The sequence below is a fragment of the Oncorhynchus tshawytscha genome, linkage group LG11 (genome assembly GCF_018296145.1).
Source record: "Oncorhynchus tshawytscha isolate Ot180627B linkage group LG11, Otsh_v2.0, whole genome shotgun sequence".
Taxonomy (NCBI): Eukaryota; Metazoa; Chordata; class Actinopteri; order Salmoniformes; family Salmonidae; genus Oncorhynchus; species Oncorhynchus tshawytscha.
The window spans coordinates 19,240,108-19,266,765 of NC_056439.1; the positions used below are offsets into that span (position 1 = coordinate 19,240,108).

The 26,658-nt window shown below is 40.9% G+C and overlaps 1 protein-coding gene across 16 annotated transcripts in view; it reads left to right on the forward strand.

The window, feature by feature from the left end:
• Nucleotides 1–1,712: 1,712 nt before the first annotated feature.
• The window catches only part of LOC112261561 (gephyrin), a 117,949-nt gene continuing 93,003 nt past the window's right edge, over nt 1,713–26,658 (forward strand). For all 16 annotated transcript variants that reach the window (XM_042329881.1, XM_042329886.1, XM_042329884.1 and 13 more), the window contains exon 1: nt 1,713–1,835. In XM_042329881.1, the coding sequence (XP_042185815.1) occupies nt 1,772–1,835 (64 nt within the window). In that variant the 5' untranslated portion in view covers nt 1,713–1,771. The remainder of the gene's footprint in view (nt 1,836–26,658) is intronic.

The window sequence follows — 26,658 nt, forward strand, 5'->3', positions numbered from 1 at the left end:
AAAAAAGTATTTAATAAGAATATTTCATTCATTCAGATCTAGGATGTGTTATTTTAGTGTTCCCTTTATTTTTTTGAGCAGTGTATATTTGAGGCTATTACACAGAACATTGGTATAAAATCCATAGAAACTGTAACAAGTGCGCTGAGAGTTGGGAACAAGTTCAGGGAGTGAGTGTTTTAAGAAATGAAGACACAATGAACACAAAACACAAACAACGACATGAAACAGAGTCAATAACACCTGAGGAAAGAACCAAGGGGAGTGACAGGCACAGGGAAGATAATCAAGGAGGTGATGGATTCCAGGTGAGTGTCATGAGGCGCAGGTGCATGAGACGATGGTGACAGGTGTGCAGGATAATCAGCAGCCTGATGACCTAGAGGCCGGAGAGGGAGTATACCTAACATAACTATTGTCATATAATTAATTATATACCGTTTAAGGTTGACTATAATTCCATTACACAATTTCTGATACATCACATGCCTTTTATTTACTGCCATTCAATTGGTTCGTCTATGGGCATAGCCCAAACAACCCTTTTCAGTTCTACATAACAGCTTCTTCATAAAGAGTTTATTAGTAAATGCTAACTAAAATGCAACAATGGGTCTGCAAACAAGGTATTCAAAAAGTTGTCCGAAGTCTTGGTTGAATCTTTGCCATGCGCAATTCTGTCATCATGTACTATTTGAATGAACATTTCTAACGGCATTCCCCAAAAACCTTGCCAATTAAATGTGACTGCAAAGTAGACCTACCTGGTAGAATTACGTCATCATGATTTGTATCAATCGGGAGGGCATTTGTTTAGCAAAATCAAAGGTACACTGTAGGCCTACATTGTTGTACAGCACATAAACACAGTTAGCCTACGCTTGCTAGGTGCGCAATTTTTGTTGTGCTATATAAAAAAAAAGAAGTATGATTTTGACAGTGAAACCCTGCAAAAACTATTAGGAAAACTGTTTCACTCAGGGCGTCTTTACTTCGCTAGGAAGGCCGTTTGGTAAGTTGTTGGCAAAATATAGTAGGTTATACCCATTTCTCCGGGTACCACTACAACACTGAGAAACAGTGGCACATGCGTTGTAGCTAGCTGTGAAGAAACAGTAGTATTCTCACATGCAGCCCAGTGACTCCGCGCTACCTACCAACTGTGCCATAAAATCCCAGGCCTGTTGGACAAAACAGTAGTACACTCACAGCGAGGAGACCACTAAGGCATTTCATTATGCGCATTAGGCCTGTAGGCACCTCCCATTTCGGATACAGCGTACTTGTAAGTATTTCCGCAATAATGCACGCATATACTGTATATTTACACTAATTTCTGAGCGCCCACGCACAGTAAAGAAGTGTGGGTTAGTTCTAAATATAAATGTATCTATGAACATCGTGTTTCTGCATGGTCTGAACTCGGCTTCTCCTGCCTGGTTGCCTTGGTCGTCACTAGTTACCACATACACAAAGTCATAAACCCCGCCCATTTATATACATTTTCTTCCTAAAATGTGTTTTTAAACCTAAGCTTAACCCTAACCTTGAAAACACTGTTAACCGTATTCCTAACCCTAACCTTAAATTAAGAGCAAAATGCAAATATTTGTTTTCATGAATTTTTACGATATAACGATTTTTTTTTTTGTGTGGCTGTGGTAACTAGTGGAAACCCCATGTATTCCTCATCCCGCCTCCTCCCCTGGTTCGATGTGCTCTGCTATCGATTCTCTCTGGATCCCCAGTGCGGGCGAGAGCGGTGGTAAACATGGCGTCGGAAGGGATGATTTTAACCAACCACGACCACCAAATTCGAGTCGGAATTCTAACGGGTAATTTCTAAATATATCTAAATCGTTTGATGCCATCTCCGGCTACCTTTGTGTGTTCATTTTATGTGATTGTCAGTGCTGTCTTGCTCTCCACCGGGTTGTGGCCAGCTAGCTAGATGAGTTGTGGCTGTCTTGCATCGGCTTCTCTAGCCTGTCAAACGGTCAACGTTAGCTCGCTACTGTAACATTACTACTTGACCGTATTCCTCGACTCCTATACTCCTAGTGATTTACCGATGTTGCCCTCTGTATGTGTTGTTTTGCCATTTGAACCGTTTCAATAGTTTGTATACGCTAAATAAAATATGGTCACGAAGGTGTAACTTGCAGCATTTTCTCGCTGTGTAGAAAACAGTTTTTTGATTTGAATAATTCATGTCTTGTACGCAAGCTGCAGCTAGCCTGGCAAAGCAGAGCAGCACGAGCCAGATTCTGTCAGTGTCACAGACTCGAATATTATATTTAAATGAATGAGAATAAATTCTCACGTTATCTATTTTCAGCATGTTTGCTAAGATATACTGTTACTGAATTAATTTATGTTGCTTGCTAAATTAGTATTGTTATTCATAGGTGATTATTTCAGATTGGCTCGTTTTTAGTGTGGGGCGCTTGCGATGTAACGTAATTTTGTACTCGAGCGTGTCATTTAAAATTTCTGTCGGATTTATTTTAGATTGCTAGTTATATAGGCCAACCAATACAGATGACTGTTGAAATACATCTTATTTGGATGCATGACAAAATGGAGCTGTATTTTGGTGCAGCTGTAGTCCGTATAGCTAGCCGTGGAGTATAATCGTTGTTTATTTTACATTTTACTGAGCTTGGATTTGATATCCCGATCCCACTCACTGGATCCTTTTTTTGGCAAGAATAATAGCTTAACGATTACTCCGTCGGTCAACATTGGCGTTCCGCTGCCTCTGTGCACATAAGTACACACACTGCTTTGACATAGGTCCTCTGCAGTAGTTAGATTGCTATCACACACGAGTACCCCGCCCCCTAGTTTCGGGGTAGGCGCTGTTCATTGAACTCGGGAGGGATACCTAGTCAGTTCCACAACTGCATTAAACCGAAATGTCCGTGCAGCGGTTTGTTCGAGCAATATCCTGGAATTTTTGGATTGTGATAGGTTGGGTGGGGCGTAGGGGTTTCCCCAATGACATGTAATGTTACAGGGCGATTCCATGCCAGCTGGAGCAGAACATATTTTGTATTTCTCCGATTGTGCTGGCAATTCTCACATATACATTTCATTGAGAGGAAGTATGTTCTGGAATGCTTTTTACATTTGTAAAACAAACCATGTTTGAGAAAATCATGATGAAAGTAGGGTCCTGTAAGACCCTATGATACATGCATCTTAGTGTCATAGAGCACATTCTATAAGGAGTAGGTTATCATATAGAATATACCTATGTCTGGATTCTCAAATACAAATGTGCACATTAATTTATTCAACATCAAAACTACCCTTTTTGATTTTGTTCACTTGAAGGTAAATTGATTGGAACAATATACTAGACAAGTCCATCACATTTCCAGAGTGGGCTTTCTGCTAATTCTGAAGTTTTGATACATTTTATGAGCACCACCAACAAAATGGATTTAAAGGGAACTCCCTCTGCTGATAAATTAGCTGAATGTGCGATCCTAAAGGAGGGCTGTAAATTGGTTAATTACCTATAGTGTCAATTTATATGAATAACATGGGTCATATCATTAAAAGTATCAAGGAGCCCACTCAGGACATGTTATGTGTTGGAATAGTACTGTATATTGTTCCAAACAATAGGTCTAAAAATAAGCAAATAAATTTGTTACTTTTGACCTTCAGCAATTCCAGAGTCCACCAGTTATTACAAACTATTAGGTTATTGTATTTTGTATATAAAAAAAAAACTACATTATGGCTTACCACTTTGACTACTGTAAGTATTTTACTGTTGATTATTGTGAATGATTGTCATAGTGTCTAGAGATGGGCCTAGTTGAAAAGGTGAACACAAACTTTAAGCTGAAATGGCTATTATCCCCCACCCAACATGAAATTCCATCTGTCCTATCTCCTCTGTTGTGTGGTCTTTCCTCAAATAGAGATTTCAGGATTCTCTCTGTGAAGCCTTTCACTGAAAAATGTCAATGGAAGGGTTCAGTGCGAGATCTCACTTTTGTGGCAGACTACACATTTTCTCTCCCTTTCTATAACAGGCAAACTGAGTGTGTGTGTGTGTGTGCAGCTTTAAATATACAGTCTATGGTGGGCAGGGGCTTCTGAAGTTACTGTATCGGTCAAGTCTAATATTGGTCCAGACAACTATGTTCTCAATTAGACAAATAACAGTAGGCCTGTGTTTTTAAATAAGAGTTCATTATGACTGATTTATTTTTATGAAGTGTTTGTGTGTGGTATGCCTGTGCGTGTGGTTGTGGTGAGCGGACTGACAGTGCGTATTGGGCAGATAAAAGTACCACATATCCTGCCAGTCAGTACAGTATCAGTCTGTTTATGTGCCAGAGAGAGACAGGCCCTGTGTTGTAGTGAAACCACTACTCCTGTTTACCCTCCCGCTGTGTGTCTAGCACCCTGCCAGCTATGGAAGTGGACCGTGTCAGGTGTGAGTGCGTGTGTGCGCGCCTGTGTGTGTCTAGTGGCAGCTATGGTATTGTCCTCGCAGGTGTTTGTGTGTTTAAGCTGAGCTGTGTGGTGTGCTTCATTTATTTTGTTTGGGGAGATGTGTGATGGGACTGCAATTGTGCTGTCTGTTTGCCTGTCCTGCCGATCTGCGTGTCACCTTTTTTGTCTAGCCTCATGGTAGTCCTGCAGTGTGTCGGTGAGTTATTTAACATTTTGTGATGATATTCTCTTTGATAAACAAAAGAAAAAACTTGGGGTGAGAAACAGAAACTAAATACCCTTTTCAAAAATTATTTTCTTCTTTTGGTTTCCAAAGTTGCATTCAAAGGAGCTGCGGCTGGCATCAAATATTATTTCAGGGTGAGCAGAGTAGAGCGTCTGCCTGACAGCCCCTGTCTCTGTGCTGTTCAAAGCACTGATCACAACCACACTGTTAATGCTACACCCCTGCCTTTGCAAAACAGCCTCTGTTGCGTGTCCCCTTGTTGAAATCACCATATCTCCTATTTTTGAAAAGAGCAATATTTTTGTCTGTGTTCAACCATTTTACAAGGACTATAAGCCTTTTCAAACAAAGTAGACAAATTACCTTGAATAAACAACTCACGTCTGTCAGCAAGCAATGAAAGAAGTTAGCGTTGATGAGGTGAGGGAACGTGTTGACAGTGGACACCTCTGTGTCATCTTGTCTGTTTGGACACTCAACACTCCACAGATCTGTGATAACTGTGTAACACCTTTCTAAAGCCCTTGTTGGCTGATCCAGGTTTCCACTGCACTCATTTAACTGCCGCTGCGCCACAGGAAAATCATTGCCGCCATGCCCCGAAAATATTAAACATAAACAAATATTTCTGTTAAGGTGCACTTTGATGCTAGTACAGTCCACATTTACTTTTCCTCAGTCAACAAAACTAGTAATAATTAGAAAAATCAGACAACACCATAGTAGAATAGACTATTTACCTAGACGACTTGTGTGTTTTATGAGAGAGAAACATTCCTCTCGAGGTGCATTCAAGCTACGCATGCCATAGGGAGGGAAACCTGCATTCTGACAACCAACAACAATTCTTGCAATTTTTCTTTCTCCCCAATTTCGTGGTATCCAATTGGTAGTTAGTCTTGTCTCACCTCTGGCGAAGGTCGAGAACCGTGTGTTCTCTGAAACATACAACCCAGCCCAAGCACAACCCAAGCCGCACTGCTTCTTGACACAATGCCAACTTAACCCGGAAGCCAGCCGCACTAATGTTTCGGAAGAAAACACTGTACATCCGGCGACCATGTCAGTGTGCGCGCTGCGCCCGGCCCGCCACAGGAGTCACAAGTGCGCGAACGGACAAGGACGTCCCTGCAGGCCAAACTCTCCCCTAACCCGGGTGACGCTGGGCCAATTGTGCGCCGCCCTATGAGTTTCCCGTTTGCAACAGAGCCTGGACTCGAACCCAGAATCTCTAGTGGCACAGCTAGCACTGCCTTAGACCACTGCACCACTCGGGAGGCTGAAAACTGCAGTATTAATTGCCTTTGTAAAAATAAAAACTGTAGGTTCCCAGCATTCCATTCCTACTTTTATTTATTTCTAAATTTGTAAATATGTGAGACCTGCACCATTTTAAACCCTGGGTTTTTAGTAGTGTCATGGTTAAGCACGTTACTGCTCCCCAATCGCCTTGAGTGCATAGGGGAGAGTAGGGCTAAATGTAACACAGGTCAGTCGTGGGGTAACTTGGGGTAAAATGTGACTTTACCTCAATTCTTTTCCTGTAGTGACTTAAATTGTGATAAGACAGATTACATTTTTAGTCAAGCAAGATTAGTGGCAACCAGGGAAGTGGGAGAAAAAAAAATAGTGTTTTTTGTAAGAAGTACAGGCAGGCATTTACCCCGGGTGGGGAGTTACCCTAATAGGTAGGCGTACATCACTGTGTTTATGCACATTTTTGGGACATAAAATTAATCAATAGGATGCTAACTAATTAAAAGATTACATTTAGATCCAGCTAATGATGAGCCCAATCGGTTAAATGCAGATAGGCAACCCCATGCTTCAGCCTATTTGTTTATAGCCATAATGCCGCATCAGTTGGGCTTCAGGTGATAATGCTTATTGCTAATAGCATACCTGATAATATGAACCGTGCACAGTCTACATGCATGGTCCAATGTTTTACCAATATATTATTGGGCTCATTTCTGGAGGTGGACGTTTTATTTTAGATGTCAGCACAGTTTTTATTTTAATTCGTTTTGGAGTAGAATGACCTTTTAAAAAATGTCACGAACTGAGCTTCTCAGTCCTTCTACATAAAACGTATCTGGGGGAACTCCGGAACCCCAAAACAAGAGGGGGAGAGATCTCCCGTTCAACCTTTCCCCCACTGCTACACATTTTTCCAGAGGAAATCCTTGGCTGATCTGTGATCAGATATTATAAATGTAAGCCCTATAAACCCTGGCTGGCTGAGAAGAGGAGGTTGAATAGAAGTGGACACCGTTAGGCAGTTAATTCAATCTAGAGCTCATGTTGACACCCTTTTAGGAATTACAGAGCTGTGTCACCGAGTGGCCTCCGATTCTGCCAAGTCCCACTCTACAGGGAGTCAACCAACCTTACATCAAACTTACGTCAACTTTACATGGTCTAATGGGATCTGATGGAGCTCTTGTTTTATCACTAAGGTCACTCACTAGTACCCAGGTGCCTCTTGAAGAAGCATAGTTGCACTTTGTTATATAGCCTTCTGTGCCTAGCTATGTTTGAAGTAAAGGGAGGTTTGCTACTCTCTGATACGTCAACAACAGTACATCTCTTATAGTTTTCATCTACATCTGGTGGGGAATTTTCATAGGCTACCTGTCTTTGGATTAAAGTTCATAGATCATACTCCTATGAATTTATGGGTTAATGTTTGTCTGGTGTTGGCTGCTGGGTGCCTTGGTCCAGCTCCCATTTGTGGGTCTAATCCTGAATTGGTTAAAACCGCGTTCCAGCCGGTGTCTATTCTACAAGTTACCACCGACTAAATCTATGACGTTAAAATGCCTCTTTACTCTGTTCCATCTGACTGCGCAATCCACTGTCTCATCAACCCAGCCAGGCAAGTTATAAACTTGATCTTTACTATTTCTTTTAGACTAACATTTCATTTTCAACAGTGGAGATTTGTCTAAACCTAGCTGTCTCTCCAATATTTGCAACATTGTGTCAATATTGGATTTAGATTTTCTGCTGTCCCATATTAATGAATGTGTCAGGACGAGACAAAGGCAGGGAGCGTTTCTCAACCAGTCTACATCATGAATCAGCTGGCGTCATTTTTATGGATATAAACAGTGGGGAGAACAAGTATTTGATACACTGCCGATTTTGCAGGTTTCCCTACTTACAAAGCATGTAGAGGTCTGTAATTTTTTAAATCATAGGTACACTTCAACTGTGAGAGATGGAATATAAAACAAAAATCCAGAAAATCACATTGTATGATTTTTAAGTAATTCATTTGCATTTTATTGCATGACATAAGTATTTGATCACCTACCAACCAGTAAGAATTCCGGCTCTCACAGACCTGTTAGGTTTTCTTTAAGAAGCCCTCCTGTTCTCCACTCATTACCTGTATTAACTGCACCTGTTTGAACTCGTTACCTGTATTAAAGACACCTGTCCACACACTCAATCAAACAGACTTCAACCTCTCCACAATGGCCAAGACCAGAGAGCTGTGTAAGGACATCAGGGATAAAATTGTAGACCTACACAAGGCTGTGATGGGCTACAGGACAATAGGCAAGCAGCTTGGTGAGAAGGCAACAACTGTTGGCGCAATTATTAGAAAATGGAAGAAGTTCAAGATGATGGTCAATCACCCTCCATGCAAGATCTCCCCTCGTGGGGCATCAATGATCATGAGGAAGGTGAGAGATCAGCCCAGAACTACATGGCAGGACCAGGTCAATGACCTGAAGAGAGCTTGGACCACAGTCTCAAAGAGAACCATTAGTAACACACTACGCCGTCATGGAGCAAGGTCCCCTGCTCAAGCCAGCGCATGTCCAGGCCCGTCTGAAGTTTGCCAATGACCATCTGGAAGATCCAGAGGAGGAATGGGAGAAGGTCATGTGGTCTGATGAGACAAAAATAGAGCTTTTTGGTCTAAACTCCACTTGCCGTGTTTGGAGGAAGAAGGATGAGTACAACCCCAAGAACACCTTCCCAACCGTGAAGCATGGAGGTGGAAACATCATTCTTTGGGGATGCTTTTCTGCAAAGGGGACAGGACGACTGCACCGTATTGAGGGGAGGATGGATGGGGCCATGTATCGCGAGCTCTTGGCCAACAACCTCCTCCCCTCAGTAAGAGCATTGAAGATGTGTAACGGCTTTCCTCTTCCTCTTCTGAGGAGGAGTAGCAAGGATCGGACCAATACGCAGCGTGGTAAGTGTTCATCTTGGTTTTTAATAAGAACACTGAACAAAACAATAAACTACAATGTGACAACAAAACCGAAACAGTTCCGTGTGGAAACAAACACTGACACGGAAAATAAACACCCACGAAACACAAGTGGGAAAAGGCTACCTAAGTATGATTCTCAATCAAACAACTAACAACACCTGCCTCTGATTGAGAACCATACCATACCAGGCCAAATGCAAAACCACAACATAGAAAATGGAACATAGACAACCCACCCAACTCACACCCTGACCATACTAAAACAAAGACATAACAGAGGAACTAAGGTCAGAACGTGACAAGATGAGTCGTGGCTGGGTCTTCCAGCATGACAACGACCCGAAACACACAGCCAGGGCAACTAAGGAGTGGCTCCGTAAGAAGCATCTCAAAGTCCTGGAGTGGCCTAGCTAGTCTCCAGACCTGAACCCAATAGAAAATCTTTGGAGGGAGCTGAAAGTCCGTATTGCCCAGTGACAGCCCCGAAACCTGAAGGATCTGGAGGGGGTCTGTATGGAGGAGTGGGCCAAAATCCCTGCTGCAGTGTGTGCAAACCTGGTCAAGAGCTACAGGAAACGTATGATCTCTGTAATTGCAAACAAAGGTTTCTGTACCAAATATTAAGTTCTGCTTTTCTGATGTATCAAATACTTATGTCATGCAATAAAATGCAAATTAATTACTTAATCATACAATGTGATTTTCTGGATTTTTGTTTTAGATTCCGTCTCTCACAGTTGAAGTGCACCTATGATAAAAATTACAGACCTTTACATGATTTGTAAGTAGGAAAACCTGCAAAATCGGCAGTGTATCAAATACTTGTTCTCCCCACTGTACAAAAAAAAAGGTCAATTGAAAAAAGGTAAAATAAAACGCAGCTAATTTGCAGTCTTTCCAGCTTTTCAGTTTGAAGTGATTGTGTTCCTGTAGCTGTGTTGTTGGCTAGCTCCTCGGAACAACAGTGTCCTGACGAGTGAGCACATTCTCAATGCCAGGCGAAATCACACCTCATTAGCTCATTGTTATGGATGTATCCAAATAAATGTCACTAGAATACAGCTTGAACAAATTCAAATGCAGCTACTTTGCTGTTATTCAGGCTGCAGTTTTTGACGTGACCGTAAGTTAGCCGTAGTTGGCTAGCTAGCAAAGAAGGGAAAAGAAGATTGCCAGCCAGTATGACAATGGAACATTTAGAACAAACAACTGGGTCGCGTCCATAGATACAGAACAAAAAGACTGAACTGGGTCGCGTCTCTGGCAACCGAACGGATAGAATGAACGACCAACCGGCTTGGGTAGTAACCCTAGATTTGTGTTGGGACTATATCTCGTGGAAGGATGAAATGGTATGAATAAATGAATCAAAAAAATGTTTTTAATTAAAATACGTCAATTGTTATTTGAGTATGTTGTATAAAAGTGATCATGCCCTTGAAGACTGTGTTTGGAGGATATATTGGCACCTGTGCATTTTCACTTCACAATACATTTCTGCACTTTGCTAAAGGTTTCAAGTAAATAATAATGCAATTATCTGACAACACCAATGAAAAAGTAGCTGTGCTCAGGGACACTTGACTTTAAATTCAAGATTAAATCAAATGTAAACATGTGATTGCCGAAACCCTCATAGCTGATGCAGATCTGATTTAGAATCTATGCCTATGTGTGCATAAATGCTCTCAGGATTTGAACTTGCAACCTTTTGGTCTGGAGTGCATTAATGTCTCAGCAGTTCCACAAGATAGTTATTTGTTACCAAGAATATATATCCACTACTCTCAAATAGGGATGCACCGATATTATATTTTCCTTGACAAAAAAAAAATGATACCGATTTATTTAAAATTGTTGTGGCCTTTTTTAAGCGTTCTAGTACAGTTAAATAGTTGAAACACACACTGACCAAAAAGTTATATTGTTGGCATTTACGTATGTCCCCATTACCAGTAAAACATAATCAAAACCTATTTCTTTCACATACTTGCTGTGCTGTTTTGTTGTTCATTTGTTCAGTCTCAACCAGGAGTCCAATATCCTCTTCACTGTTGACGTTGAGACTGGTGTTTTGCAGGTACTATTTAATGAAGCTGCCAGTTGATGACTTGTGAGGCGTCTGTTTCTCAAACTAGACACACTAATGTACTTGTCCTCTTGCTCAGTTGTGCACTGGGGCCTCCCACTCCTCTTTCTATTCTGGTTAGACAGTTTGCGCTGTTCTGTGAAGGGAGTAGTACACAGCGTTGTACGAGATCTACAGTTTCTTGGCATTTTCTCGCATGGAATAGCCTTAATTTCTCAGAACAAGGATAGACTGACGAGTTTGAGAATAATGGTCTTTGTTTCTGGCCATTTTGAGCCTGTAATCAAACCCACAAATGCTGATGCTCCAGATACTCAACTGGTCTAAAGAAGGCCAGTTTTATTGCTTCTTTAATCAGTACTACAGTTTTCAGCTGTGCTGACATAATTGCAAAAGGGTTTTCTAATGATCAATTAGCCTTTTAAAATTATAAACTTGGATTAGCTAACACATTTGGAACACAGGACTGATGGTTGTTGAAAATAATAAAATCTGCCGTTTCCAGCTCCACCAGTCATTTATAACATTAACAATGTCTACACTGTATTTCTGATCAATTTGATGTTATTTTATTGGACAATGTTTTTTGCTTTTCTTTCAAAAACAAGGACATTTTGAAGTGACCCCAAATGTTTGAACGGTAGTGTAAATATAAATGTGTATGGATGAGCGATTGCCCAGCAGCATTGGCAAGATGCAGTAGATGGTATAGAATACAGTATATACATATGAGATGAGTAATGTAGGATATGTAGACATTATTAAAGTAGCGTTATTTAAAGTGACTAGTGATACCTTTTATTAAAGTGGCCAGAGATTTGAGTCTGTTGGTAGCAGCCACTCTGTTAGTGATGGCTGTTTTTCAGTCTGATGGCCTTGCGGTAGAAGCTGTTTTTCAACCTCTCGGTCCCAGCCTTGATGCACCTGTACTGACCTTGCCTTCTGGATTATAGCGGGGTGAACAGGCAGTGGCTCGGGTGGTTGTTGTCCTTGATTATCTTTTTGGCCTCCCTGTGACATCGGGTGCTGTAGATGTCCTGGAGTGCATGTAGTTTGCCTCCGGTGATGTGTTGTGCAGACCGCATTACCACTCTGGAGAGCCTTGCGGTTGTGGGCGGAGCAGTTGCTATACCAGGTGGTGATACAGCCCGACAGGAATCTCTCGATTGTGCATCTATAAAAGTTAGTGTTTTAGGCGACAAGTCAAATTTCTTCAGCCTCCTGAGGTTGAAGAGGAGCTGCTGTGCGGTGACCATTTCAGTTTGTCTGTGATGTGTATGCCGGAACTTAACTTTACACCTTCTCTACTACTGTCCCATCGACGTGGAGGGGGGTGCTTCCTCTGCTGTTTCCTGATGTCCACGATTATCTCATTTGTTTTGTTGACGTTGAGTGAGTGGTTATTTTCCTGACACCACACTCCGAGGGCCCTCACCTCAACCCTGTAGGCCGTCTCATCGTTGTTGGTATTCAAGCCTACTACTGTAGTGTTGTCTGCAAACTTGATGATTGAGTTGGAGGTGTGCATGACCACGCAGTTATGGGTGAACAGGGAGTAGAGAAGAGGGCTGAGAACGCATCCTTGTGGGGCCCCAGTGTTGAGGGTCAGCGGGGTGGAGATTTTGTTTGCACGTCAGCCTTGGCATCAATTTTGTACATCAGCTTTAAACTAGACATCAGGCCGATGTTGGCATTTTTAGCTAATATCGGTTTTATTGTTATGTTGATGGTTGAGCACCACTTTTGACACTGTCATTTCTGCAATCTTTGTAAGAACTTGTGGCAATCAAGAGCTGCTACTTCCAAAATATTTAAAGGCAGCTGTTTTCATATGAAGTTAATCTTCTTCTTTTTTTCAATAACTTGCTATTAACTAATTGCATGTGGGTTATTGTGAAATTCACAGTAATTTACATGCTATTAACTAATTGTATGTGGGTTATTGTGAAATTCACAGTAATTTACTGTACCTAATCTCCATGTTCACTGACCTGACAGTCTGGTAGGAAAGTGAGTATTACAATAACATGGCTCTTTGGTATCACATGCACTGACAGTGTACAAGATTAATGTTTATGAACAGATTACAACAGAGCACATTAACTGGGATGACATTCCCTCTCATGGGGGACCAAAAAGAGCTAGCTGAAGCGACACCTCTAAAAAGCCACTCCTGCAATCTTATGAAAGGCTGACACTGCTACAGTATGCTGCCAATCAGCAAGTAATGTGCATGTTGTCAACAGAAATGTCAGTGAAGGCACAGTAGGTTACTGGCAAGGATTGCTAGTGGCAGCAAGTGTCTTGTAGGTTATTGGCAATGTTTTGTCAGTAAGTTATTGTGACCTTGTTAGAATAACTTACTGACCAGTAGTTTCCAGTTAAGAATTGACAAATTCACAGCAACAAGTTGCCATTAAGTTATAATTTTTTTTATAATAACCTCTTTACAGTGCAACTCCTTATTGGCACATTCTCTTAAAGTTTGCAAAACAGTGTTAAGATTTTCTTTACTTGCATCAGCATAACCATCAAACACTCAAATTGCTCCAACACTTCCACTGACGGTTGGCACAAACACACATTTGTTTTACAACACCCCCAAATATGCTAATGAGCCCCAATCAGTACATTGCCCCTAGCTATATTTTAAAGCACAGTGATGAGCGTACCTTATATTCAAGATAATGGGTAGAAAAATGTCCAATACCTACAAGGTACCGAACTGTACCATGTGAGTTTATATGTGTAGCTGGGAAGTTTCCCTTTTTGTACCCCAGGGAACAACACTGTACCCTAACCATAGCCTTATTTTTTGAGACTGTGTTAATATATGTTCCAAGTAATAAGTATGAACCTGGTGGCACTGCAGAAAGAACGAGGCACTCCCAACCAAGAGGTTGCAAGTTTAAATCCACAAATAATTATTGTATACTCTGTCAAGTGTCCTTGATCACTGCTAGTTTTATGTTGATATAATGTGGTGACAATTGTACAAATATTTACTTGAATCTGGGCAGGTTTTTAGCAAAGTGCAGGAATGCATTTTTGCCAATATGTCTGTGGCCATATATTTTATGCTCACAGATCTGATGGTGTAGTTGTGCTGTAGCAGGACATTACAGGTTGGTAGCAAGCAAGGGGTTATTAGTTCAAATCCCATTTAAAGCGGAGTCCCAATTTTGGTCACCGTACAAAATTATACAAGTTTTTACAGTAATTAAAATCAGATTACAGAAGCATACTGTCATTTTATAGAAATATCACCAAGTTGAAATTGTGCATAAAAATATTCTTGGCTATATATGTATAGCCAATCTCCATTATGTCCATAGGCCTGGTGGCGCAGCAGGATCTTCAGGTAGCTAGCTACTGTACCAAGAGGTTGTGAGTTCAAATCCCAAGTGAGGTTGAGTCCCAAATAATCAGCAGCATACTGTCCTTTAACATTAACACCTGAGTTTAGCTGTACAAATACAGAAACTAGCTGTAGATTTACCGTATTTTCACCCCAACTAGACAACCTCCAGGGGACAATGACACAATGTTCTGAGAACATCCTAATAACGTCCTCGGGATGTCCTTGGAACAAACCGGGAACTACACACAACCTGCTGGGTACCATCACTATTTAAAAATGGAATTAATGTCAATTACGCCTTTTAAAGTATGGTGTTCTAAAGGACGCTTGACATCTTAGGTAATTGGCTTTCGCATGTGCTTAAATGCTGTCATGTAATTTCATGGTATCACATGTTGAAATGTTGTATCCCCATGTTGTAAAAAATAAATAAATCACAAGATCATGTTTTCACGTGCTCAAATGTTGTCACATGTAGTGTAACGATATCACATGTTGAAATGTTGCATCCTTATTGTCACATTTATTTCACGAGATCGTTGTCACATATTGCTTCACATGAAATTCATGTGGTTTTTCCTTAACCTTTCGGGCGCAGGTGTTCCGCTAGCGACCCACCTTGCCAACATCGGTGAAATTGCAGAGCGCCAAATTCAAAATACAGTAAACGCAATATTAAACATTCATGATAATATCATACATGATAAGTATCATACATGATTCTTTAGCTTAGAATCTTGGCAATCTAACCGCATCGTCGGATTTCAAAAAGGCTTTATGGCGAAAGCACAGCATTCGATTATCTGAGGTCAGCGCCCCACAACAGCATATTATCCAAACAAGCACAGGCATCACAAAATCCCAAATGGCAACAAAATAAGTCAATTACCTTTGAAAAACTTCCCCTGATCGCAATCACAAGAGTCCCAGGAACACAATGAATGGTCGTTTTGTTCGATAAATTCCTTTTATATCCCCAAATAGTCCGTTTTTAGTAGGCATCATTGAGTTCAGTAATCCACCTGTTCAGAATGCAGACATAGCAGTTCCAAAAGTGACTACCGTAATTTCCGGACTATAAGCCGCTACTTTATTCCCACGCTTTGAACCTCGCGGTTTATACAATGATGCGACTAATTTATGGATTTTTCCCGCTTTCACAAGATTCATGCCGCCAAAAAACTGAGCACCGTCACATAATGTGCCGTAAATCGAGCGCGCTCAAACTTCCCATCATTCTGATTACGGTAGTAATTTTGTCACCCTCATCATGGCAAAGACACGGAGAAATGCATATGATACAGCTTTCAAGTTGAAGGCGATCGATCTGGCTGTTGGAAAAGGAAATAGAGCTGCTGCACGGGAGCTTGGCCTTAATGAGTCGATGATAAGACGTTGGAAACAGCAGCGTGAGGAACTGACTCAGTGCAAAAAGACAACAAAAGCTTTCAGAGGGAAGAAAAGCAGATGGCCCAAAGTATTTGCAGCCACTCGACATCAGTGTCAATCGTGCATTTAAGGTGGCGCTCCTTGTTCAGTGGGAGGCTTGGATGACAAGTGGGGAGAAATCCTTCACTAAAACGGGCCGTATGCGAAGAGCAACTTATGGTCAAGTCTGCCAGTGGGTCCTGACAGCGTGGAGCATTGTCAAAAAATCCACTATCATCAACGGGTTTCGAAAGGCTGGACTGCTGCGTGTTGAAGGGGCAGCATGAGCTCAGCGGGGTATTTGCCTCCGGATGAAAGTGACGAGAGCGACAATGAAAACGATCCAACATCGGATGAAGCAATTCTGAGGCTGTTCAACTCCGACACCGAAGGAGATGACTTCAGTGGTTTCAGTGCACAGGAGGAGAAAGATAGTGACCAAGTTCATTTGTTTCAATGTACCGGTAGGCCCCTGCGGCTTATAGACATGTGCGGCTTATTTATGTACAAAATACATATTTTTTAAATAATTCAGTGGGTGCGGTTTATATTCAGGTGCGCTTAATAGTCCAGCAATTACGGTAATTAAGTTTGTCCAAACAAATCAAACAACGTTTTTAATTCATTATTAAGTACTCTAATATCTAAATAAACAATATTTCATACGGAGCGGACTATTTTCAATAGGAAAGGAAAAGATCGCAGTGCGCTCCCTCGGTCACGCGCGCAATGAGACTAGCTTTGCCATAGAGCTCCCCGAGGATAAACAACTATTCCTCGTTGGTTTTTCTAAAAACAAGCCAGACACCATGTATAAAGACTGTTGACATCTAGTGGAAGCCATAGGAACTGCAATTTGGGAGGTGGAAGTCTGTTTTCAATAGCTCTCTGCTGTTGTTATTGGTATGCTGCAGTGGAGTGGGATTTGGGTAGCAGTGCCTACAGGGTTGCACAATGCTCTTGAGAAGGTACATGCCTCATTCATAAATGTGTAACGCCACAGAGCATGTCTTCATGACACGATAGTGTATATATAGAGCACTCAGAGTTGCTCTTCGCTGCCACTGTCTGCTTGCCTGGCTATTAGCTCTATGGCCCTATAGGCTACCTAATGACATAGCTACGCCCCAAGTAAAAGCATCTATGTTAACACTACATCATTGAGTACAGTTACATGCACACAATAATGTGATTTATTGTGGATAGTCAGATTTAATATAATAGTTTTGATTTAAAACGTTTACATGCTTTGCAAGAAGATCCTTTTCCCTAATAGTCGTGTTTACATGGACTCATTTGAAATCCCGCTACCTGATGGCACTCTGATAAATGCAGAAAATCAAAATAAATGTTCTACCACAGCGACAATGTTATTTTTGGGAAGCATATTTGATTCTGAGTTCAGACATATAAAGTTTGTATGTGAAAACTACTTCTAAGATGCATTCATTAATTTGTTCCGAACTCACTTCACTTGCACTAAAGAGGGAGGCTCACTTGGCTGGTGCTAGCACATGCCCAGATCAAATACACAGCTGGAATGCTGATTTAAGGTGTTTACAGAAAATCAGGTTTAACTTCTTGGATATAGGGGGCGCTCTTTTAATTTATGGATGAAAAAACGTGCCCGTTTTAAGCGCAATATTTTGTCACGAAAAGATGCTCAATTATGCATATAATTGACAGCTTTGGAAAGCAAACACTCTGACGTTTCCAAAACTGCAAAGATATTATCTGTGAGTGCCACAGAACTCATGCTACAGGCGAAACCAAGATGAAACTTCAAACAGGAAATGAGCAGAATTTTTGAGGCTCTGTTTTCCATTGTCTCCTTATATGGCTGTGAGTGCGCCAGGAATGAGCCTGCCCTTTCTGTCGTTTCCCCAAGTTGTCTGCAGCATTGTGACGTATTTGTAGGCATATCATTGGAGGATTGGCCATAAGAGACTACATTTACCAGGGGTCCGCCCGGTGTCCTTTGTCTAAATTGGTGCGTAATCTTCAACTGGAGGCATTTTCCCATGAGATTCAGAAGAGAACACACACTTCCACGAACGATATATCATTGAAGAGATATGTGAAAGGTTTGAGGATTGAGGATTGATTCTAAACAAGGATTGATTCTAAACAACGTTTACCATGTTTCAGTCGATATTATGGAGTTCATTTGGAAAAAAGTGAGGCGTTTTGATGACTGAATTTTCGTTTTTTTTTTGGTAGCCAAACGTGACTCACCAAATGGAGCGATTTCTCCTAAACAAATAATCTTTCAGGAAAAACTGAACATTTGCTATCTAACTGAGAGTCTCCTCATTGAAAACATCTGAAGTTCTTCAAAGGTAAATTATTTTATTGGAATGCTTTTCTGGTTTTTGTGAAAATGTTGCCTGCTGATGCTAACGCTAAATGCTACGCTAGCTATCAATACTGTTACACATGCATGTTTTGCTATTGTTGAAAAGCATATTTTGAAAATCTGAGATGACAGTGTTGTTAACAAAAGGCTAAGCTTGAGAGCTAGCATATTTATTTCATTTCATTTGCGATTTTCATGAATAGTTAACGTTGCGTTATGGTAATGAGCTTGAGGCTGTATTCACGATCCCGGATCCGGGATGGCTAGAATCAAGAGGTTTAATCAGCGTATGCTTATTTATATTTTGACCGTGGGCCGATTTAAATAAATAAATAAATAATAATAATAATAATAATAATTTTAAAAAAAAGAAGATAAACGGAGTAAAGTTTTACATGAGTATTGCATAATCTGGTTTATAGCATAATCACTTTAATATCGAATGATGTGCATGTAAAAGTACTCGGTGTTGGTGGTTGGACGATCTTTTCGAATGCCCCCCTGGGCCAGCTTTGAGTATCTCTGTTTTGCTGTGTGAGCATTCACAGGCACATGTGTTTAGTGATAAATAGTCTATCTCCATACTCTGCTACTGTATGGGATCTGAATCAGACCATTGACTGATTTGATACAGTGACAATGTGACCAATTAATTTAGTGAAGGACAGTCTGAAGGAATAATCAATTTTCTCCCTGACCCCTCGCTGTGATCGTTGCTGTGCAATGTATTGTGGACCCAGCCAGGCAGTGTGTGTCTCTGAGTACTGGAGTTTGGCCCTTAGTCTCCCTTCTTCCCTCTCCCCTGCCCTGGTGGAGTGCCTGAGTGATAGAGGTAGAGAGCGAGAGGAAAGGAAGGAGAGCGAGAGACTGAAAGAGTACTGGTGGCGGGAGGGCGGATGGAAGGATCAGAGGCGTTAAGTCCATTAGGATGTGAATGGAGCTGTGCTGGGTCACAAGCACGCTGGGTGCATTCTCGCTCTCTGCTGCTGTCGTGTGAGTGCCTCTGCTCTGCCTGTCTCCCCCTACACACTTTCTATTTCCCTCCCCCTTGTTTGCTCTTTTTCTTCTCTCTATTCCCCTCGGTCTCCTCTCTCGCTCTTTCTCTTGACAGCAGGGTGGTAGCTCACCCCTTGTAGGTCACACACACACACACACACACACACACACACACACACACACACACACACACACACACACACACACACACACACACACACAGGGGTTGCAGAGGAAGACAACAACAAAAATAGTATCCGGGCTAAAATCCTCACCCAGCCTTAATCCCTCAGTAATCTATATCCTCAAAACCAATGTGTGCCTGCGTGGGTGGGTGGGTGTGTGCGTGTGGATGGGAGGATATGGATTGTGTGTGTGTGTGCAAATTAGTTTTGGACTCATTGGGATTCAGTATGTTGAGTAGTGATGAGTCATACTCCCTTCCATGTGCCTAAGTCACAGAGAAGGATTGGAGAAAGGAAACAAGGAAAGAAGGCTCAATGCCTAACCCACTGGTCTTTCCTCACCACCTCATGATGCCAGCCTGCTCTAACAGTGCTCTTATGGTTTGGCCTAGTTACTTAGTGAGTCAGTCAGTTAGTTAGTGTGGGTAGTTGCTTTAGAGTGAGGCAGCCCATTTTAGTTCAGCCTTTTCCTCCTGTTGTTTTCTGCTGCTTTATTCCTCAGCTTTAAATCACCCTGACAGCACAGCCACAGTTTAGTAATTTGACTGTTTATTATGATTATTAAACGTCACAACAATTTAGTTAAGGATAGATGGGGGAAGGCGAAGTAGGAAGATGTCACAGTCAATCAGATATGCTTTAGTTGTACCGTAATTTGTTTTTGTATTACTGTATGTCATTCAACATGACTAATGTGGTGAGAGTTGAGTATTTCTCTGAGCCACTGACTATGACCTACAGGAGTTGAGCACTAAGCTGAACACTGATGCTAAGGAGAGTCTGTTTCCTTCTAACCTGATGCTACCGAGACCTGCGACCCTGGCCACACGTGGTCTGATTCTCTATCTACATTTCTCTTAGAAGTGTGCACTTACTTACTCCTCCTCATGGATTTTACATGCTGGAATTTCCTGACATTCCAAGTTCTAACCCCTTGCAGAGATTACTAATATATTTTTTTTGTGGACATAGAAGAGCACTCCCTTTCCCTCATGTCCTGTCATAGTAACATCAGGACTAGGGAAGGAGGTGTATCAATGATTTATAGTCCACATTACACAGGGTCAAAAGAGGCCTTTTAGTCTGGGGGTGTAGGCTGCCTGGGGATGGCCAGGTATATGCTGCCTGGCATGGAGGTCATGGTGAGTTGTTCTGACCCCCCCAGCCAAACACAGAGGTACTGGAGGTACTAGCGCAAACAGTCAGCAGCAGCATGGAAAGCAGGGATTCCTGCAGCTGTCCAGAGTAATGTTGTCACGATACCTGCATTTGAACTTCGATACCAATACAAAAATAACAAGGCGTATTAGCCAAAGCCACTGAATGGCACTTGATCCAGACAGCTAGTGCTCTGTTCTCTGTTTTCAGTTCAATATCATTTAGGAAAACAAAAAACATCTTAGTTCAATATTCTTCCATATATATACACACATCCTATGTGTTTTAATCAAATCAACTATATGCACTGAGCATATGACTAGAGGGAGTCCGACCGCAATTGATTTGATTGTGCCGGGCTGAGTGACTGTGTGACTAGCACCCGTTGTGTCTCTCTCTCCTCCCTGCTGCAGCGACCACCACAGATCATCAGTGTTTATTGCGATGTCCGTGTTGCTGACGCTGCAAAAAAATTACAGCCATTTCGGACTGACAAGTTCTGTTACTGAAATCCATAATTTGTTTAGGAAAAACATTCCCTGTTCCCTCCATCCTTGCTCTCTTTACGTGACATGTATTCATCGCATGCACCTGATCAATAGGGCCTGACTTATTATATCATCACATCAATAAATTGGCTATAAACAAACTTCGAACACCGTCACACATTAACAGCAAAATGGTTGCAGAGATAGTGAAAAATAAACTCGACATGGGAATGTTTACTGGTTGCTCAGGAGGTAAAGGGGAAGTCAGGCGTGTGGAATAAATTTGACTAGTTGTAGAAAATGCTGGAGATATAGAAAAAGAAGGTAAGGAGAAAGCACTGCGTGCATATTATGTGTCCCAAACTGGTGCTGTTAGATTACAATGTATTTTTTTTGCTGACTGTTTGGAACGATGTAAACACAAAATAAATTATAAGCCTATCAGAGGGTCTGTAACGTATTTTTTTTGTTAAGCCTTTATTACAGCAAAGACAAAGTCACATTAATTCCTAAATGCAGTTTCTGAAATGGAACAATTTATTTATTGTCTAATTATTCAAGGGTTGTGTTATTTTATCTTAACTAAAATGCTTGATTGCATTTCAAATCATGAATGACTTGTATGCTGTGTAATGACATGAACAAATGAATGATTGATTGCTATGGTAGCCTATATACAGTGCCTTGCGAAAGTATTCGGCCCCCTTGAACTTTGCGACCTTTTGCCACATTTCAGGCTTCAAACATAAAGATATAAAACTATTTTTTTTGTGAAGAATCAACAACAAGTGGGACACAATCATGAAGTGGAACGACATTTATTGGATATTTCAAACTTTTTTAACAAATCAAAAACTGAAAAATTGGGCGTGCAAAATTATTCAGCCCCTTTACTTTCAGTGCAGCAAACTCTCTCCAGAAGTTCAGTGAGGATCTCTGAATGATCCAATGTTGACCTAAATGACTAATGATGATAAATACAATCCACCGGTGTGTAATCAAGTCTCCGTATAAATGCACCTGCACTGTGATAGTCTCAGAGGTCCGTTAAAAGCGCAGAGAGTTTTTGAAGAACAAGGAACACACCAGGCAGGTCCGAGATACTGTTGTGAAGAAGTTTAAAGCTGGATTTGGATACAAAAAGATTTCCCAAGCTTTAAACATCCCAAGGAGCACTGTGCAAGCGATAATATTGAAATGGAAGGAGTATCAGACCACTGCAAATCTACCAAGACCTGGCCGTCCCTCTAAACTTTCAGCTCATACAAGGAGAAGACTGATCAGAGATGCAGCCAAGAGGCCCATGATCACTCTGGGTGAACTGCAGAGATCTACAGCTGAGGTGGGAGACTCTGTCCATAGGACAACAATCAGTCGTATATTGCACAAATCTGGCCTTTATGGAAGAGTGGCAAGAAGAAAGCCATTTCTTAAAGATGTCCATAAAAAGTGTCATTTAAAGTTTGCCACAAGCCACCTGGGAGACACACCAAACATGTGGAAGAAGGTGCTCTGGTCAGATGAAACCAAAATTGAACTTTTTGGCAACAATGCAAAACGTTATGTTTGGTGTAAAAGCAACACAGCTCATCACCCTGAACACATCATCCCCACTGTCAAACATGGTGGTGGCAGCATCATGGTTTGGGCCTGCTTTTCTTCAGCAGGGACAGGGAAGATGGTTCAAATTGATGGGAAGATGGATGGAGCCAAATACAGGACCATTCTGGAAGAAAACCTGATGGAGTCTGCAAAAGACCTGAGACTGGGACGGAGATTTGTCTTCCAACAAGACAATGATCCAAAACATAAAGCAAAATCTACAATGGAATGGTTCAAAAATAAACATTCAGGTGTTAGAATGGCCAAGTCAAAGTCCAGACCTGAATCCAATCGAGAATCTGTGGAAAGAACTGAAAACTGCTGTTCACAAATGCTCTCCATCCAACCTCACTGAGCTCGAGCTGTTTTGTGAGGAGGAATGGGAAAAAATGTCAGTCTCTCGATGTGCAAAACTGATAGAGACATACCCCAAGCGACTTACAGCTGTAATCGCAGCAAAAGGTGGCACTACAAAGTATTAACTTAAGGGGGCTGAATAATTTTGCATGCCCAATTTTTCAGTTTTTGATTTGTTAAAAAAGTTTGAAATATCCAATAAATGTCGTTCCACTTCATGATTGTGTCCCACTTGTTGTTGATTCTTCACAAAAAATACAGTTTTATATCTTTATGTTTGAAGCCTGAAATGTGGCAAAAGGTTGCAAAGTTCAAGGGGGCCGAATACTTTCGCAAGGCACTGTAACTATTGAAATATAGGTGGAAATTAAGATATTAAGACTAACCAGGAGGTGCTCTTTGGCTGCTATACTAAGCCTATTAATGACATTACTTATTATATTGATGACCACAATAATATTAGTAATAATAACAATAAGGAGATCAAGATAAAGGAGGGTTGTTATTGTCATTAGAGGTCGACCGATTAATCGGAATGGCCGCTTAATTAGGGCCAATTTCAAGTTTTCATAACAATCGGAAATCTGTATTTTTGGATGCCGATTTTTTTTTTTTTTTTTTTTTTTTTTTTTCCAATTTTAAATTTTCTTATTATTTTACAACTTTATTTAACGAGGTAAGTCAGTTAAGAACAAATTCTTATTTTCAATGACGGCCTAGGAACAGTGGGTTAACTGCCTTGTTCAGGGGCAGAACGACAGATTTTTACCTTGTCAGCTCAGGGGATTCAATCTTGCAACCTTACGGTTAACGGCAGGGTAGCCTAGTGGTTAGAGCGTTGGACTAGTAACCGGAAGGTTGCAAGTTCAAATCCCTGAGCTAACTAGGTACAAATCTGTCGTTCTGCCCCTGAACAGGCAGTTAACCCACTGTTCCTAGGCCGTCATTGAAAATAAGAATTTGTTCTTAACTGACTTGCCTAGTTAAAATAAAACTAGTCCAATGCTCTAACCACCTGCCTCACGAGGAGCCTGCCTGTTACGCGTATGCAGTAAGAAGCCAAGGTATGTTGCTAGCTAGGATTAAACTTAACTTCTAAAAGTCAATCAATCAATCATAATCACTAGTTATAACTACACGTTTTTTACTAGTTATCTAGTTTATCTAGCGTGTCCTGCGTTGCATATAATCGATGCGGTGCGCATTCACAAAAAAGGACTGTCGTTGCTCCAACGTGTATCTAACCATAAACATCAATGCCATTCTTAAAATCAATACACAGAAGCATATATTTTTAAACCTGCATATTTAGTTAATATTGCCTGCTAACATGAATTTCTTTGTCACTTCTCTTGCAACAGAGTCATGCAGCAGTTTGGGCCGCCTGGCTCGTTGCGAACTGTGTGAAGACTATTTCTTCCTAACATGTGTACCTAACCATAAATGACTGTACCTAACCATAAATATCAATGCCTTTCTTAAAATCAATACACAGAAGTACATATTTTTAAACCTGCATATTTAGCTAAAAGAAATCCAGGTTAGCAGGCAATATTAACCAGGGGAAATTGTGTCACTTCTCTTGCGTTCATTGCACGCAGAGTCAGGGTATATGCAACAGTTTGGGCAGCCTGGCTCGTTGCGAACTAATTCGCCAGAATTTACATAATTATGACATTGAAGGTTATGCAATGTAATATTTAGACTTATGGATGCCACCCGTTAGATAAAATACGGAACGGTTCCGTATTTCACTGAAACAATAAACTTTTGTTTTCGAGATGATAGTTTCCGGATTCGACCATATTAATGACCAAAGGCTTGTATTTCTGTGTGTTATCATGTTATAACTAAGTCTATGATTTGATAGAGCAGTCTGACTGAGCGAATGGTAGGCACCAGCAGGCTCGTAAGCATTCATTCAAACAGCACTTTCCTGCATTTGCCAGCAGCTGTTTATGACTTCAAGCCTATCATCTCCCGAGGTTAGGCTGGTGTAACCGATGTGAAATGGCTGGCTAGCTAGCTAGCTAGCTAGCGGGGTGCGTGCTAATCGCATTTCGAAAGTCACTCGCTCTGAGACTTGGAGTAGTTGTTCCCCTTGCTTTGCATGGATAACGCTGCTTCGAGGGTGGCTGTTGTCGATGTGTTCCTGGTTCGAGCCCAGGTAGGCGCGAGGAGAGGGACAGAAGCTATACTGTTACACTGGCAATACTAAAGTGCGTATAAGAACATCCAATAGTCAAAGGTATATGAAATACAAATGGTATAGATAAATAGTCCTATAATAACGACAACCTAAAACTTCTTACCTGGGAATATTGAAGACTCATGTTAAAAGGAACCACCAGCTTTTATATGTTCTTATGTTCTGAGAACGGAACTTAAACGTTAGCTTTCTAACATGGCACATATTGCTCTTTTACTTTCTTCTCCAACACTTTGGTTTTGCATTATTTAAACCAAATGGAACATGTTTCATTATTTATTTGAGGCTAAATTGATTTTATTGATGTGTTATTTTAACTTAATATAAGTGTTCATTCAGTATTGTTGTAATTGCTATTATTACAAAAACAAAAAAAACGTCAGATTTTAATCGGTATCGGCTTTTTTTGGTCCTCCCAATAAACGGTATCGGCGTTGAAAAATCATAATCGTTCGACCTCTAGTTATTATAAATGTTATTGTTCATACAATTTGGAACAGTGTAAATAACACTAAATTAATAATACCAGAGAGGATGTTTTAACGAGAGAAAAAAGTGTAAAGCCCTTATTACAGCATAGCACAGATTTAAAAACGCTGAATTAGTGAAATTGTTTATCTGACATGTTGTGGTTGCGTAAGGCTTGGTGCTCACAGAATCAGTAGACTATTTAAACAAACACTTAAACAGGCAACAGAAGCAGGATCTGTCTTATTTCTGTATATGTATATATATATATGTGTGTGTGTGTGTGTGTGTGTGTGTGTGTGTGTGTGTGTGTGTGTGTGTGGATGATTTCTAAAGCCAGGCATATTTTAACAGTTAGGCTATTGATTATAGACCTAATTAAGTTGGTTTCCTCACTATTCTTCGACAACTAAGGCAAGGGCTGTTTTCTCATCATCTAACTCTGCTGCAGCCTCCGCCGCTTTGTTCTCAACACCAATATGCTGGTTAACTTTGCTATTATGCTCATAGCAACATAATCTAGGAAAAGACGCCAATTCAACAACACTGATGTGTTTCAGAACCGTGGACAGCGACTGCTATCCGACACTGGAGAAAGCGCATTTGTTAAAAAATATATTTTTTATTAGTGTTGCACCATTGTTCTTATAACCATATACAATTTCAGTAGCACGTTTTGGAGTGATGGACTGTGCCATCCCCATTCCTTATGGCCTACACAATGGATTAGTCCACTCAGACAGACGCGAATCAGACAGGTGTGTTTTACACCATGTAAAAATTATTACTTATTTGTTATTCGACTAAAGAAATCTTGGTTGACCGACAGCCTAAACAATCGACCAGTCGACTAAATGGGCTCAGCCCTAATATATATATATATTTTTTTTACTGTGTCTTTTATTTAAGTAGGCAAGTCAGTTAAGAACAAATTGTTATTTACAATGACTGCCTATAAACACGGCCTTGTTCAGGGGCAGAACGACAGATTTTTTTTTTTACCTTGTCAGCTCGGGGAT